We start from the raw sequence: 18,775 nt of genomic DNA, 5'->3' as shown, positions 1-18,775 counted from the left end.
GTGAAAACAGGCTGCAAACATTTGACGGAAGGTCAAAACATTGTCACTACGACGTCCACTGAGCCTCCAGCTAAGTTTTGCTCTGATCTCAAACTTCTGCGCTGACTTTTGTCCAACTCTCTCTGTTCCTCATCACCTTAACACGTCCTTCAAGAGCAGCCTGGAATACACTTTAATAAAAATAAAGGTGGCTGCTGCAGTTGACAGGACATTTTGGTTTGTACTGCAAAAGGTGCAGATTTGTAGCCAAAAGGTGTAAGAACAATAAGGTTCCAAATAAACTGTATTTATGCAGGACACACATTTCTAGTTCCTCATGGAAGCCTTTTCTTCTAGTTATTACTGAAATTTTTCACTGAACTTAACTGTATTGTAACTGCGGCAGTAGACTGAGAGTTAACAGAATTCGCTGTGGTTGTAGCATTTATTACAGCATACAGCATGTAGCACTCATTTAATCGCATGAGCCGTAAACTCCATGTGCACTTGTGGATGACGAGTAATGACACACCCTATAAAGTGAAGCATGTAATGGAGATAGGTGTACTGTAGCACGAGGCAATTTGCATTTCACGTGTGATTGCTCACAAAAGTCCCGATGAAAGCCTGCAGCTAAATGCCTGCAATCAAGTGCATCAACTGGAGGTCAAATTCACTCCTGAGCTACGTTGCCATGAAGCTCAGTCAAGCACAGCGTATCTAGACACAAAGGAGTGTTTGAAAAAAATCAATGCAAGACGACAGATCGATTTAATTCCAAAAGAAAGAATCATTTAAGAAAGGTAGAATCATCAGATGACAAATTCCATGACAGAATATATATATTTGCAGTCAGGCCTCTCATAAATACTCAAGAGTGTATTCACTAAGCAGAGACAAGCACATGTGGCAATTCACCACAAGTACTCATCCTCCCTCTAAGACCTTTGAAGTCTTAGTTTGGATGTTTTCCTGCATTCAGTTTAAAGAAGGAAATGTTTTCCTGGGAGTATTCCAGGTAAAACAGCTTTTCAGCAAAACAATCATTTCCAGCTAAGATGGAGTCTTAATCATGCATGTGATAAAGAATGCTTTAATTTTAAGTAAATTATTTCTGTACTTTTTGTATTCATTCAATCATAAAGCCAATCATATGAAAATGTTTCCTATTTCCTACAGTATACTGATGTGGCATACAAAACAACTGTTACACACGTGGACAAAATTGTTGGTACCCCTCAGTTAAAGAAGGAAAAACCCACAATTCTCACTGAAATCACTTGAAACTCACAAAAGTAACAATAAATAAAAATTTATTGAAAATTAAATAATCAAAAACAGCCATCACTTTTGAATTGTTGATTAACATAATTATTTAAAAAAAACAAACTAATGAAACAGGCCTGGACAAAAATGATGGTACCTCTATAAAAGATTGAAAACTATTTGACCAGAGTGACATGATTAACTCAGGGGTGTCATTTAATTGACATCACAGGTGTTTCCAAACTCATAATCAGTCAGTCTGCCTATTTAAAGGGAGACAAGTAGTCACCCTGCTGTTTGGTGAAAAGGTGTGTACCACACTGAACATGGACAACAGAAAGCGAAGGAGAGAATTGTCCCAGGACATCCGAAAAAAAATGATAGACAAACATCTTAAAGGTAAAGGCTATAAGACCATCTCTAAACAGCTTGAAGTTCCTGTGACAACAGTGGCTCATATTATTCAGAAGTTCAAGACCCACGGGACAGTAGCCAACCTCCCTGGACGTGGCCGCAAGAGGAAAATTGATGACAAATTGAAGAGACGGATCGTTGGAATTGTATCCAAAGAGCCCAGAGCAACCTCCAAAGAAATTAAAGGTGAACTCCAAGGCCAAGGTACATCAGTGTCAGATCGCACCATTCGTCGTTGTTTGAGCCAAAGTGGACTTCATGGGAGACGACCAAGGAGGACACCACTGCTGAAAAAAACTCATAAAAAAGCGAGACTGGAATTTGCAAAAATGCATGTTGACAAGCCACAAAGCTTCTGGGAGAATGTCCTTTGGACAGATGAGACCAAACTGGAGCTTTTTGGTAAGGCACATCAACTCTATGTTCATAGACTCAAAAACCAAGCATACGAAGAAAAGAACACTGTCCCTACGGTGAAACATGGAGGAGGCTCAGTAATGTTTTGGGGCTGCTTTGCTGCATCTGGCACAGGGTGTCTTGAAAGTGTGCAAGGTACGATGAAATCTGAAGACTATCAAGGCATTCTGGAGAGAAATGTGCTGCCTAGTGTCAGAAAGCTTGGTCTCAGTCGCAGGTCATGGGTCTTCCAACAGGACAACGATCCAAAACACACAGCCAAAAACACCCAAGAATGGCTGAGAGAAAAGCGTTGGACTATTCTAAAGTGGCCTTCTATGAGCCCAGATCTGAATCCCATTGAACATATGTGGAAGGAGCTGAAACATGCCATTTGGAGAAGACACCCATCAAACCTGAGACAACTGGAGCTGTTTGCTCATGAGGAGTGGGCCAAAATACCTGTTGACAGCTGCAGAACGCTCATTGACAAATACAGAAATGGTTTAATTGCAGTGATTGCCTCAAAAGGTTGTGCAACAAAATATTAAGTTATGGGTACCATCATTTTTGTCCAGCCCTATTTCATTAGTTTGTTTTTTTAAATAATTATGTTAATCAACAATTCAAAAGTGATGGCTGATTTTGATTATTTAATTTTCAATAAATTTTTATTTATTGTTACTTTTGTGAGTTTCAAGTGATTTCAGTGAGAATTGTGGGTTTTTCCTTCTTTAACTGAGGGGTACCAACAATTTTGTCCACGTGTGTATGTCCTGGACTGTGAAATTATTACTCCAATTAAACCTCTCTTGAAAGCCTTAAGCTAAACTTTTCATCTTGCTGCAGGGTTTTCTCATAAGACTAAATTATTGTTTGAAAATAATCCGAACACCAAGAAGTGAAAAAGTGCATGAAAAAGTTGAGCAAACTGGAGGTTTAGGAGGGCATGAACTTCAACGCATGTATCCTTATTTTTTCACCTCACCAAGACTGAAATGTCAACTGCCATTAGGATCTAATGAGGGACAAGTGGGACATTATGTCCGAGGGCAAAGTTCTGTCTCTATAAAAAGCAGAACAGAACTATGTCCTCAGCACAGAGGGTAATTATAAGGCAGACAGTAGAACTTTACTTCTGTCACACTCGGAAATGTAAAACTGAATATGTAACTCTCCAACAATTGCCAAGTGGTGCAAAAACAACACTTTAAAGTACCGTTTTCTTCAAATATCTTTCAAATTATCTTTTCATTTGAAGCCATTGGTTTCCACATTAGCCAGAGAGTGACAGGATGGCGCCGTTAATCAACACATTTTTCATAGTGGGTTGTGTCTAAATATGTTGCAATCTGCCTTAAAGAACAGGCAAACATTTTTAGTGATACACTCAGACTATAGAGTGAGATGACAAATATATCAGTATTCTTGATCAGCAAAAGTTTATCCATCCCCTGGTAGCTTCTCATAAGTTTTCTAGCAGCTGAGGGATGCACATTTATTGTTATCATCTTTGAAATGGTCAAAAAAAGACTCTGAAATGCTGAAATACTGGAACCGGTCCTAAATTGACTGGCATTAACTGGCAGATGACGCCTACAAACAACACCAAAACAAACGTGGCATGTTTTATGTGCAAGCTGAAGTCGTTTTCTCATTTTGCCTGATGAATGTGTACCTTTGAAAAGAACTGTATTTTATGTCTGCGCCAGCCAATAGGACAGAATGATAATGCCATATATAATAACATGTTAATTTCACTACACGAGACGCTCCCTGCAATTAGGTGGGACTAAATATGTGCATATAACAGCACTGCCATCAGCAATTACCCAAAATGAACTGGAAATATGGCCATATTGAATATCAGCAACAATCCAATATCATGCATCCTTATTGACAACCCCACTGTGAGAAATTCAGGAGGTGCGCTTCGTTGTTATTAGCAAAGACATGCCTTTTTGACTCGCATTCAAACTTAAAATCTGGAAACTATGGGTTGTTGTATATTTGAGGATGGGACAAATACATGTTCGCGACATCAGATATTCTCTTTGAATGCAGAGTATTGGTGTGGGCTTCCATGACACCAAGGGGAAAAGGTGTTTCATAAATTTTGGATAGAGTGGTATTTGCTCCACAGGGAAATTTATACAGTATAGCACAACTCTAAACAGATGTTTTCAACTAAAAAAATCAGGTTGATATTTGAGCAATCATGAACATGCCCCCTTAAATTACTACAAAAAAGTTTGTGAACAAGTTCTGACTGTCAAAATCACTGGAGCCTGTTCATCATAATAGTGACAAATTCCACCTGTGGTTATTCTGTTGGGGAAATCTGTGTGAACTTCAAGGTGAGAGATTTTATACATCCACCTTACGTGACCTTGGAAGTGGTTACTTACAGGCAACTACAAAAATGGTAAAGACGAGGGAAAAAAAGGTTAGAGACAAGGTCGTACATTGTTTGCTTAAACAAAGAAGGGCACTCTAATAATCAGACTGGAAAAATGCAATTTCTGACCAGTCAGAGCTGGGTATTTAACAGATAAGGGACGTGCAGCTGAGAACAAAAATGGCATACCCACAGAGACCAGCAGTACGCTGAAATCAAAACCAATCAGTGAGAATTGCCTGATACAACTCTGTTCAATAGATTGCTCAAGATTTGAGCAGTGGGAGGGAGAATGAAACAGCGAAAACCATTTACAAGCTCAAAGAAAAAGAAACAGCTAGTTACTGAATTTGTAAATGAACATGTGCGGAAAGTCAGCAGGGTTTGGAGAGGAGTGTTAAGAATTCCAACCTGACTTCAATAAGAGCACAGTGGAACATGAGGATGGGAGCATCAAACACTGGGACTGTTATTCTTGCAGCGATGTGGGAGAACCTGTATTTCTTGACAAGAACTCTGAAGTGTACAGAGCATTTCTGGGTGCAAACTTCAAGCAGCTGAACTGAAATATGGAGGAAACCTTTACTGGCGATTTCAGAAACTTGTTGATTCAATTCATAGACTGAATGCTAAAAGGTGTCTAACTTGAAACGCATTTAAAGAAACTATCGGGTATCCAAATGTACATTTTTGTCTTCATCTTTTATATCTAAAACGTTATCATTAACACTCCAACAAACTTTATATGTGGACTATTTTCCTTGAAAAATGTGCTGATAATAAAAGTCTATGCGGTAATTAGTGACCTTTAGGGGATTGGTAGACATATTTATAAAACTAATATACATACTGATATGAAAAAATAAACAAAAAAAAAAGCATATGGGCGGAAATGTGCAACTAACTCTTCAAACCTCCCCAAAAAATTCACCAACATTTTAAATCCACATGATACCTGTTTATGCATAACGTCGTGAAGAGGAAAAAAAACCTTAAAATAAACACCAGTTTTAACAAAGAGACTAATCTCTACCTCACATGCTTGAATTAAAACCCACTCACCCCACACTCCAAATTACTTCATCTTGGCCTTGGTGTGTTAGAAAGGGAGTGAAAGGGAAAAAAGACAAAAGACACTGTGAAGGATGAAGACACAGACAGACACGGTTATATTTATCGTTGGTTGAAAATGTAAAAGGGGTCGAAGGAGCAACAGACAGAGTTATGTCTACTCAGTGAATCGCTTAGAAGTGCATGAAAGAGAGACGTGAGTTTTACAGCTGAGGAACAGATCAGAGGACAGATTGAAACCAGACAAGAGCACAGAGCTGGTGAACCCAGGCAGTAAAATGAGGATGTCTTAGATTTGACCATTTCAAACTAAAATGTCATGTTTTCCTCTTTGCAGTTTAATAGCAGCCTCTCTGCTGATGTGTTCTATACAGTAGGTCAAGGAATGCATAAAATGATCACATTTAGCACTTAGCAGGGCCAAGTTTATTTCTTATCAGTGTCTCACGCGCTGGTTTGTGGAGGATGTTAGTTTGGCTTAAAGCTGTAAAAGAGTAAATGTCCACATGGGTCACAGATCCTATTCTGCACGGGGCACTGCAACATCACAGGCCTTGTTAAAGGGGATGTCAGTCCAGAACATTTGACTCTTCAGACTCAGAGCAGATTATTGAGAGTATCTAATCTCTTCTGGGTTCTGTCTGGAAGGTCAAGTTGGCTTCGGAGTGAAGCCATACAGCTGCTATCCTTACCTTCACAGACACCGAATGAGCTTAGAAATAAAGCTAATTTCAACAGAGTTTAGCCGACCGTTTTTATAATGTGCTGTGAAATCTACTGAACAATAAGATTATAAGACAGTGATGAATAAACAAGAAAGTGCTTAGGATATAGCCATAGCTGTGTCATGGGTTAAGAAGGCCCAGCACATTCACAGTACCTGGAGGTCCGACTCCTGTAGAGCAAGTGGAAAAAACTGTACACAACATCAGAAATATCTCACTATCAGTTACACAACCACACATTATAGCATATGGCAACAAATATAGTACTAATATAAAAAACTATTAATTCTGTGATAAATATCTCTCAAACCCTGACAACTTATAAGTTTCTACAACAAACATTCATTTATATATTAATTTATTCTTTTTGATGCATTTATGTTTATCTTAAATATTTTTCATAATTCAGTCAAGCCAGACTGGTGAAGATCAGAGGATAAGTCTGACACGTCATGTTTATTGATACTTCTTGGCTTCTTTTCAGTTTTTTTTTCTCTATATTAAGAGATTTACCTCACTGTGCAGTATGTAGTTATTTTTCTATATTTGTGTTTAAATGTTTTGCTTTAAAAGCCAATAAATTTGTCCAGTATTGCACAAAAGGACCTGATGCATCTGAGAGAAGTTTCAGGAAACTTGGACAGTTGTCATGTCAAATTTTTATTAGCCCTACAATTTATTCAATTGTTCCTTGTATGATTTCCGACAGATAAATCTCGATAAGTCCGCAGCGGTGGATTTTTAGTAGGATCGCAATCATGTGATCATCAGCAGGCAGCTGACGTAGTGTTCACTTCTAGTCAAATAACAATTGTTTTATTATTTTATCTGCTGATAGTGATGACACGCTGATATCATTTTGGATCCCTAACTATTCCAATGGTTTTATTATCTTGATGATATTTTTCAGTCAGTGTAACGTAAACTAATACTACAAATCCAATGTGAAATTCAGCAAAGCACAGCCACTCCATCAAGTGACCAAAAAAAATTACCAAGTAATATCCCCTAACACCACTACAAAATATTTTAAAATGGACAAATACAACGTTTTTGCATAAAGATGCTTCAGTAAGATGCCTGTAAAGTAACAAAACACTCAAGGATAAAACAGTGAAGGCAAGTAAGAGTAAACAAAAAACAAAAAACAGACAGAGCAATGAAAGAGAGGGAGAGAAATTGTGGAAATAAAATGAGAGGAGCAGTGATGTGGAGTGGCCTGGAGCAACATGCTGGTTTCAAGAGGACTCTGTAGTTTCCAGGAAAAGATTCCAGTTCCTCTCACTAATAGGCTCTTCTGTATTCAACTATCGTAACTGCTTATTACTCCAACGTTAGCACTGTTAAGAAGTACATATATCCTCCTAAAACAGGAGATTACTTGGGTCCCATATGAAGCACTGCAAAGATAATCATAATTCATAACAAACAAGAATTAAGGGATTATTGTGACGAGTCTTTTTTTTGTACATTTTGTACCAATTTATTGCCAATCTGGCCCAACTTCCCCTGTTAGCTTTTGTACACTAATACTACTTTGCATTGCTCAGTGTATTCACTTGTAGAGGATATGTTGTAGAGGGTGTGCGAGCAGTGGCTCCGTGTTTAAGGCTTTGGAATACTGATCAGAAGATCAGGGGTTCAAGCCCCAGCTTCACCAAGCTGCTGCCTTTGAGCAAAGTCCTAAACCATGTTGGCTCTTGATCCTGCGCTCTGACCCCAGTTTCCAAACAAGCCGTGATATGTGAAAAACTGCATTTTGCCGTACTTTGTGGAATTCAGTTGAATAAAGTTGAATCTGGTATTTTAGCAGATTTGCTTAAAAAGCTAACAACAAGACAGTGGGGTCTTCAGTCTATATTCTAAGCTGAATAGGCATCTACTGCTGTCCTGGTCTCATTTAACTCCTAAAGATGTTTTTAATTTTAACATGAAAAAAAAACACCCAAACAGGCCAAAACTAACAACCTCCGAAATCTTTCATTTCGGTGTCCCTGTTTCTGTGGCTTATGTGAGATCTGAAAAAACTGCAGTAAAACAGAACGTCTTATTTCTGCTCAATCAAAATTCAAAATTACACCGTAACTACCTGCAAAACCATGTTCAGAAACTTCTCAACTTCACCTTCACTAAATTTGACGCAGTAGAAATAAAGCTATAGAACAGCAGGTCCATGGTAATCACATTAGACAGCGTCTCTACTGATTGTGCCAGGCTCAGAAACTTCCTCAACTTAAAGGTGGATTGTGTTTAAATAGCAGATTCAACCTGGTCACAGTGCAGGGAAAGCTCAGTCACCATTATATTTTACAACTACAGTCCCCATACAGCTCTGAAACTGCATCTGTGTGCATGGCGATACAGTCATCATTCATGTCAGGTCTCACATTTCACCCTGTTAACAAATGCCCAGCAGTGAACGCAGCATGTCAGCAGCAGCAGTTAATGTCCACACTGGATCTGTTCAGCCACAGCACTGCTGGACAAGCAAAGGTTTTCCTACAGAGCGCAGAGTTAAAACAAAATAATGTGGAAAAGGAGTCAGAACAACATCTCAAAAATTAGACCATTATGTGACTGATGGCTAAAGAGGAATCTACAAAGCTGAAACTTGATCAATGAAGATTAAGGTTCAACATCTGTGATTTAAAATGCACATCGAAAAAGAACTCCTAGACAAAGATACAAAAATGGACAAAATCAAAGCAGCAATGGCAGAAACATCCTGTCTTTTAGCATCGCAACCTCCAAATACACTGCATCCTACATTTTCCACAATATAATTCTGCAGCATGTTTTCAATGTAATATGTGAAGTGGATCCTTATAGTAGTTTCTACTGCCATTATCTCCAGAATCAGAATATGCTTCATTGCAAAGCAGATTTTCACATACAAAGAATTTGACTGGGTGTGTTGGTACACAACAGTAAAAACTGACAGGTAGAAATTTTACAGAAGGAAAATGGATTTAAATTTTAAAAAGAAAGTGCTATAGGTCAAATAAAAAGTGTAGCAAAGTTCTGAGGATCTGTGGCCTTGCTGATGAGGCCACCTGCCGTGGGAGTTAAATGATTATGAAGTGAAAATCTCACACGGCGTTACACTAACAAGGGAAATAAAAAATGTCTTGTAGTTGTAGCAGAGTAATAAAATCATATGCCTGGAGGAGCATAATGTGCAGCTTCGCTGCTGTACTTGGTTGTTGTGCCAGCAGAGACGATAATCACAGTGGCTTCTACTAGTTTTCATTTCTACGCCTCACATAGTTAAGGTGTGACTTTAAAGGTCCCAGATCGTGAAAATGCATTTTTATTGTGTTTTGTGGTTGTTAAAAACAAGGAAAATGTAAGCTGTTAAGATATGAAAACATTCTCTCTGCCATTCCAAAAGCTCTCCCACACCTAGCTTTACAAGTGAGTAAGAAGTCGAGCCTGGCGTAATATAACGTCTAACTAGCCAATAGTCATGCAGCTAAAAGTGTGACTATTTTTTTTCCCTCTTTAAAGCTGCAGCTTATCAGGTTTCAAAGCAAAACATTGTGTTTTGAACAGCCCTAAAACCATGGGGTGTTGTGAAATTAACCATCTTTCCAGCTTTATAAAATGGAAAAAAACAAAAGACATTCTGAGGAAACCTGTACGACTTTGATTAATTTGGCAAAAAGTGGAACAATACGGAGCCTTTAAAGGATTCTACATCAATGTGAGCGCACACTCAAGAAGGTACCTTACAGAAGACAGTGATGTGCCATGTGAAACAACATTTTATGCTTTATTGTTTTATTTCTATTACCATTAGGCTAAGGATGTTTCAGTAAAGAATATCTGTATACTGTAAAAATAAGGATCATACCGTCTCAGAGTGATGCTGACAAACTAGTCCATGCATTAATAACTTCTAGGCTGGACTATTCCAATTCCTTATTACTGTAGTGGAAAGTCCCAATAATTCTCTTAAAAACTTTCAGCTGATACAAAATGTTGCAGCCAGTGTTCTGACAGGAAATGATAAGAGAGGTCATATTTCTCCCATACTAGCTTCTCTTCATTGGCTCCCCTTAAAATCCCAAAATCCTGTTTCTAACATAAAATTTGTAATGACCAAGCTTCATCTCTTCTCTTAAAGACCATATTGTACCATATTATCCCAACAGAGCCCGTTGCTGTCAGACTGCAGGTCTACTTGTGGTTCCCAGAGTTTCCAGAAGCAGAATGGGAGGCAGAGTCTTCAGTTATCAGCTCCTCTGGCGTGGAATCAGATCCCAGTTTGGGTTCGGAAAGCAGACACCCTCTCTACTTTTAAGATTAGGTTTGAAACTTTCCTATTTGATAAAGCTTATAATTAGGGCTCATCTGAGCTGTTCCTTAGTTGTGCTGTTACAGTTTTAGACTGCCGGGGGATTCTTATGATACACTGGACTCCTCTCTCTATACTATAATATGTCACCATTACTTTCACTAACTCTGTGTTTCCCCTGAGATCCTGTGCTTGCTTCTTCTGTGGTTCTCTCTGGATCTGGAGCTGCATGTCTCTGTAGCCACTGGTCTCACCACCTGCTAGTCTGCCATTTCCACCCCAACAACTCCTGCTATCCCCTACTCCCCTCATCCCCTCTTTCACCCAAACAGTCGGGGCAGATGGCCAACTTCCCTGAGCCTGGCTCTGTTGAGGTTTTTCCCCCTCCCATAGAGAATCCAAAGGCAACTTTGGAGTGTTAGCTTTTCTGTTCACTGTTTGTAGTTCATAAGGTCTGTACGTTAATATGCTAAGCGCTGTGAGATCACATATATTTTGAATCTGTGCTATATAAATAAAACTGAAAATATAAATTTAAAAAGTCAAATACATGTTAGGATGCATCATTAAGTAAAAACTATCACTGAGAAATTCTTTTAATTAGCAGGAACCACTGACACTCCAAGGGAAGCCATTAGGGCTCATCAGTTGCATCTAATTGGGATGTTAAATACATAATGTTATATTCAGCTAAGTGTGTTGACTAATGAAGGTCCAGAGAGGAGGCAGAAGTGCAGGAGTACACAACACAATCTCTTGACAACATGGTGTGGCAGGCAGCCACTGCAGAGATTAATGAAGAGTTGAAGTGGTAAACAAAGTTATTTTTGTTAGTTTGGTTTCACTGTGTGTGACGCTTTATTTGAGAACATTTCCACTTGTTTATTCTGACCTCATCCACTACACTGTATTTATGCAGTTAGTGAAACAACTCACTTGAATGAATGGAAACAGGAGGCCCACGGTGAAGTTGGACAGCCAGTTCACAGTGCCGGCGATCATGAAGGCGGCAGGCCGGTAAGACTGTTCAAACAGCTCCCCGGTCAGGATAAAGGGGATGCCACCTGGCAGAGACAAAAAAAAGGATTAAGAAAGACGCATTAGTTACAACAAAACACTGACGGCAGCTAACAGAAACAATAGCTTTGGCCTCAAAAGCATTCTTTGCTTGTAAACCGCATTAAATAGAGTCAGACTTGTTCACAGTATCATTCTACAATGAACACACTAAATTAAAATACATGATGCTGTCTTTGCTTCTGTTTTCCTGCCCTCTTACCTTTTAGTGTAATGAATTGTTTAGTCTGTGTGTAGTTGCAAGTTTGACACAAAACCAGCACACACACCATCTTTGTGCTCAGTTCCCACAAGACATAGTCCCCCCCCCCGGCCTTTTTAAACTCATGTTACCTTTTCATGGCCACAATAAATTGTCGAAGGTGTCATTTTGGTAATTTATTGTAATTTGGTTGTATCTGTCTGAGTAGGACTCATAGAATGAACGTAACACATAATTCTAATATTAAAAATTTATTTTAAGCCCTATGAAGTTGAATGAGTTCTTCAGTAAATGGTGACACACGATCAATGCTTTGAATGCTGAAGATGCCAGAAGGCTGAATTTGAAACAATTGGCCCACAAATATTGCAAACTCACGAGAGAACTGAGGAACCAAACGAGGCGCTACAGTCTCAATTTAGAAGTGATTTTGAAGGGAAAATGCTGCTGCTGGAGAATTAGCATTACTTAGCTTTAAATAACTTCACTAAACAAAAATGACTTCTGAAGCAAGAGAAATTAGAGACTTTCAAAGTTATTTTTGAGATTTTGGTGGCATTACAGCTCAATCAAGAGATGTGGCTTTAAGTTTAGTGACTGGATGTTTCTCATATTTGGACTTTACTGCCTTTGTTCTTAAAGAAATGCAACACATTTTCTTATTATATATAAAAATCTACTAGCAGGAAAAAGAACAAGAAACTAACATTGAAACAACATAAAATAAAACTTCCTCTAACCGTGCTTATATCTTCTGCTAATTGCACAATGAAAACTTGTCTGTACCAGGCACATTTGGTTAGAACACATTAGTCAACTTGAATCAGCTTTCTGAGGAAAAAGTCAGACCAGTGTTGTTTTATCACAGAATATGTGAATGTGCCAAAAATAAATGCACTATTTTAACACAAGACACACAGACAGGATTTGCAAAAGTGTTTTCCCCTCAATTATGGACGATAACACATGCTACATTGAAAAGGTAATGAACAGTGACATTTTCAGCCATATTTTTCCAGAGTGAGACCCTGCAGGCATTTCTGCTGCCGAAATAATGCGAGAAAAACAGTATTGCACACAGTAATATGAGCAAACCACCTTCACTTGGAAATAGTTTGAAGGGCAGATCAATGTTGCAGAAAAGTTGAGACTACCAATGATTTGTGGTGCCGTGCAACACAACATGACTAAGGGCCCATGCTATAATGTACAGTATGTTTGCTTGAACATGTGGCTGCATTTCAAAATTCAGTGAATACATACATGAATGACGATCTTTTAGAAACATTGCTGTGCACTAACAACAAGATAAAGTAAAGGAAGAGAGGCACAAACAAAAGTAAACATTATTATTCACAGAGGAGACATTCTGCTACATTCTTGTAAGTTATGTCTTATCTGGTCGATGTATTATCCGGCTTCTTTAAATAAGCTGCAGCCTGACAGAATATCGGTATAGGAGCATAGATAAAGTTCTGGGGAGGGAAAAGCATGCCGTCAAATGGTGCAAGCAATTTTCTGAAGTGAGCTACCCATCTGACCACATTTCTCACAGTTGAGGTTATAACTATTGGTAGGACTTACGACATTAGCTCTGTAGCATCATCTGCTGTAAATGTAATTGTAGACCGGTTTTAACTATCTGAAATACCACCAAAAACATGAAATGAGAAACAGAATCCCAAAGAAGGGGCCTGGAAATATATGGTTTAACATTTAATCCTCACAGCAGGTAATTGCCCCCGAGAAAGACAGTTAATGAGCTGCACACCACAGGGGCACTTCCATTTTCAGCTGAATAAAGGGAGGTATGGCTCACATTAGCTCTCCTAACATCTTCCTCGATTTAATTCTTTGCAATAATAAACAATCTCATTATTTGAGCAAGATGCTGTTTAACAAATTTGACTGACTGATTAAATGTGACTGTGTGTTTACAAGTTGAGTTGCACCCAGGCCAGTCAAATGTTGCAACAAATGCCAAAATTGGTCATCCATCCATCCATTCATCCCATTTCAATGTCAAATGAATCAAAATTATATCACCTGTCAACAATTCTTAATAATATATTGTATTTCCCCTTGTTAACAATCAAAAATCAAATACTTTAGAAATACTATATTGACAATTCAAAAGCCCAAAAGTAGCAACTTAATGCAACAAAAGTGAACACAGCTGTGACAAAAACATAGGGAATTCAACTGAGTACTAAATTGTGATTTCCACTTGGACTAATTGTAGGAATATAGTTATAAAATGACCTGTGAACACCAGAAACCTTTCTGCCTTGGACCTATGAGTTACAGTACGTCTGTCTGCATGTCGCTATGTCTGTATCATGGCTCCACATGAAAAGAATTGCCAGAAGAACTGAAAAATCTGTTTAGGAGATTTCACAAAGATGGAAAAGGTAGCAGGGAAATCAGTCATGAACTGAAAATCCATGCAGCAGTAACAGGAAAGTATAGAACGAGCCTTAGAGCTGCAGTGGTGGTTGCACGTATGATGTGTGTTCATAGTGATGTTATTGTGTTCATGTCTTCTTGTTGTTCCAAGCACTGATGGCTCTGGGGAAGAAATAGAGATAGTGTACTTGTACACCTGCACAAAACAATGTTGTTTAACACAAAACTGCAAGATTAAACTCTCCTCAAGAACATGAAAAGAAACCTAATGAATACTCATGTTTAGCACAAACCTGACCAGGAAAACCACAGTGGACGCATAGACCTGATAGAGAAGCATGGAAGTGGGGGGGTGTGATGACACTGGGCTACATGAATTTAAAAGCTGTTGGAGAGATGACATTTATAGACGGCACCGTGGATGTCTGTGAAAATGCCAAAATACTGTCAAGGCGACTCCTAGTCTGAAAGAAATATTCCAGCACAATAACAATCCAAAGCACACAGCCAAAAATCACACCGGAGTATCTAAAAGAGAGCAAAGCAGAAACCATGTCCTGGCCAGTCGAATCCAGTAAAACACTTTTGGGGTATGCCTATGACAAAGACAGAGCAATACAACACCTCCAGCAAAGAGCTGCTGAAAAAAAAGTGACAGGAATGAACATCTCTCCAAAAATGTGTGCAACACTGGTATCCTCTATGCAGAGGAGGATTAAAAATAAAGGTGGACACATTAAGTGTTATGAAAATTTAAACTGAAATCTAATTTACTACTGATTTCTGTTGCAATGTATTCCCACTGTGCTGCCTGCATTTGTAATACAGTAAATTTAAATCTCTTGTTTTTCATTTTAAATAAGAGTAAATGCCCTCCTGCTCAACCTCAGTAACCAACACAATTATTCAGAGGAGCTACAGTTTTAAAGCACTTCACACTGCAGTAATGTTACTCCAGCAGAGTCGCTGCTGCTGTATACCGTATCTACCTCACAGCTTGAGTTTTTGGGAATCAACAAGAATACACAGAGGCAGCAGATCACAAAATCAAGTCAGCGTTATATATAAATGTACTTACAAAGACTGAGAGGCCACAAAGCAACAGAACAGAGGATGCATTCCTCTTATTTGTCTTCAAAATAAACCTGCAGCAAACTTAAATGGCTAGATTTAGTGACCATTGACACAGTCCAGCTCTAATGGCCTTTTTTTTCCTGTGTGCAACAAATAAACTACAAGTGCTACTCGTTACAGAACTGCATGCCCAGTGGAGTGAGAGCATAGCTGAATGGTTCTGCTTCTTTAAATTTTTCTAACAAAGGAAATGCGACACTAAAATAAATATAACACATTACTAATGACACAAACAGGCCAGGCAAGCAACAGGAAACATTTTTTTGGATGCAGCAGTTCTCTCAGGAAAGGACAAATCTGCTTCACGCATAATGCAGGGAGGGTGTGTGTGTGTGTGTGTGTGTTTTCAGTTTAGATCTGTTCCAAGATAATCCGCTCAGTACAAAATGGTGTTTTCCAGGGAGTTGTGTACCTAATAATATGTGAAGCTTGTGTGTGCATGAGGGCTATATATAGAAGAGAAAAGGTTAGGTGTAAGATAAAGTGACAGTTTCAGAAATATGGGCTCAACGGTTTACATTTCTAATTTTTTTCCCCAGTAAATCAAAAAAACGAAACAGGTGCCTGCAGGCTGGATCAATTACGTTACATGCTACGTACAAAACGTTTTAATGGTATGTGCAGCCTTACAACTTGACTAAGTGAAGGGGAGTAATTAAGTGCACTTGTTGCCACAGCATGTTTCTGTCTGAGGGGAGCCCAGGGAGAGCACACTAACTGGGCTATTTATGCTGTTTGGCCAGCATGCGTTTGTGAGGTGCCTAAGAGAAGATGGTATGTGTTGATTCATGCGAGATGAAAGTATGCAGGTTTCCCCTCCAGCCAAACACCGCGGCACTCGCTCACTGATTAGCGTATGTTCAAGGGGCAAGTTCACAGAAAACCTGCTCCGATTAAACACTCCATTTCACACTTGAAACACAATCTACCTTCTATGCTGTATTTTTGCCCCAGAGAGCTTCTATTCGGAAAACCATCCATCTTAAACCTATGAAGGAGCTTGTGTTTCTACTGTATGACCTACTTATATGAAAGATTAAGTTCCACAAATGTACAAAACGTGGGTACACAATGTACATATTTTTTCCAGCTAGAAGGACTACTATGTTTCAGTTTAGCTAAAATTAATGCACTAAAACAGGTACATTTCTTTATCAGAAATTGCTTGTATTGTATGTGTAGAAAGCTCATGGTAAAGCAAACCTCAAGATTAATTTTTACTAGTCCAAAGCTCCGGTGAGACTCACAAAGGTGAGCTAGAGAACTGATTTGCTACTGAATTCAGTTTGACTTCAGTCCTGGGAAAACCTTCTGGCTTTCATTTTATCCATTAAATCAGAGATAATTCATAAGCATGGTAATAGAGTTTAACTGCCTGGTACGGACTAATAGACAACTGTACTAATAATTAATTAAGTGAAGATTTAATTACTAGTGACAGTGAATTGAAGACCCAATTATAAAGATCTACATCATCGCACTATGACATAACAGCCCAAACTCAATCAGACAGAAATTACAAATTTGGCTCTTTGTGGTTTGGATTTATGACAAGAACTACTGTGCGGCCTTCTGTTTCAGCTTGACCTCCTGAGACATCACATTTTCGGAGGGTTGGTCACACTGTACCGGTGCCAGGGCTTTGATCTGCTGTGCCTCAGGCAGAGAGCTGAAGATGACGGGACAGCGATGAGAAGGCTGCACCATAGGCCAATGTTTTGGAATTTTTTTCCACTCGCAGTTGGTTCTGACAGGGGTTTTAATCAGTTCATCTGTATATTTCAGCAGTGTACCAGCAATCCAGCTTTATTCTGCAGAGAAGGTTGGGTTTATAAATTGTGCTTTCTTATCCTCTCAAATTGGGCATGACAGGAAAATATTAGATACTGAATGCATGTTTCTGGCAAATTTCTTGCATTAATGAATGATTTAACTAAAACTGGAGGATTCTCCAGTGGCACTACAGCTTTGCCCTTGTAGTGACTCATGTGATTTGCTCCGCTGCTCCCAGATGTATGCTTGTGATATTATCTAACAACAGCTCACGCACTATAAATACACAGTAATTATATAATAGGATAATCATGTCACACTAGCAGAATACTGCCCTCCCACACGAACCAATGAAACATCCCTGTCACTGAAAAAGCAGCATGAGCAGAACACTTGGACATTCATGCTGAAAAATGCACATATAATATGCATATATTCTGACACATGAGTGAATATTGTTAGACATATGGCAGATAGTTAGCAACATGCTACCAATTACAGGTTTTGAAGTAAAACCGCACATACTTTAAAATCATCAGTAATATCACAAAACAAATTTTGGCCCAAACTTTTTGACATTTAGAAACAAATTTCAACATTTCTACTTAATGACAGAGGATGAAAGACTACTAAAAGAAACAGTATTTTTGCACTTTGGCATGACAAAAATTGTAACCAGTTGGTAATCTAAACTATTACACAATGACAAGAGCGGACCACACAAAAAAGGAGAAAAATATATATATATATACACACACACACACACAATATGAGAAGGCCACAATATATACTGTATATATACTCCAAACAATCAAGTCATGCAGATTGTAAATGCGAACTGTAAATGTCAAAGTCATCATAAATAACATACAGCTATGCAATAAAAGAAATCACACTACCCATATACTATATGAAACCAAATTTCAAGACAGTCTATAAAGTCACATCCTAAATGTACCCCAAAATTGTTTACCATAAACCTCCTGAGACTAAATGGCATTCCAAAAAAAACATACACCTCTAGAATATTATAGGACCCATATGTCGATCTAGTAAACTGTCACACACTTATGTTGAAAACAGTCATCAGATTGACCTCCACTCTGTCAGGATTATAAACATTAAATGAAGTGAATCCATATAAACAGAGCCTCCAGAGGCAACTGCAGTGAAGTAAATATATATGTTAGCACATGGCATTGAATATAGCATACAGGAAAGCTTAACATCAATAATAAATTTATTCAAGACCCTCTCCAGTACAGGTATATAAATACAGGATGTGAGCCTCAAGAAATCCATGCAGCATTAATGTGTACAGAATTACAACGGGTCTCCTTTGTCTATGTATCACATTAAAATGTGAAGACAAATATAAATAGGAATGAGCAGGCTTCTGTGTCCTAAAATTCAACTATCCTCACGAGAACATCTCAGCTCTCTTATGCATAGTTCTTACTAAATTTCTCACTTCTTCCATGCAGATTTATTTCAGGAAATCTATGACTGATTAGATCCTGCAGCTGATCTGATGGGACTGATAAAACAAGCAGCCATGGAAATGCTTTAACCACATCAAAACCACACCAAACTATCAGAGCAAACAAACAAACAAGCATTTTAGATAAAGTCACAGC

At 38.5% G+C, this 18,775-nt stretch overlaps 1 protein-coding gene across 2 annotated transcripts in view; it reads right to left on the bottom strand.

The window, feature by feature from the left end:
- slc2a9l2 (solute carrier family 2 member 9, like 2) overlaps positions 1-18,775 on the bottom strand; it is a 120,275-nt gene that overhangs the window by 13,890 nt on the left and 87,610 nt on the right. For both annotated transcript variants that reach the window (XM_051948363.1, XM_051948362.1), the window contains exon 12: positions 11,483-11,610. In XM_051948363.1, coding sequence (XP_051804323.1) covers positions 11,483-11,610 — 128 coding nt within the window. The remainder of the gene's footprint in view (positions 1-11,482; positions 11,611-18,775) is intronic.

Source organism: Acanthochromis polyacanthus, chromosome 5 (genome assembly GCF_021347895.1).
Source record: "Acanthochromis polyacanthus isolate Apoly-LR-REF ecotype Palm Island chromosome 5, KAUST_Apoly_ChrSc, whole genome shotgun sequence".
Taxonomy (NCBI): Eukaryota; Metazoa; Chordata; class Actinopteri; family Pomacentridae; genus Acanthochromis; species Acanthochromis polyacanthus.
Note: the sequence above shows the minus strand (reverse complement) of the source record. Positions and strands in the feature narration are given on the sequence as shown.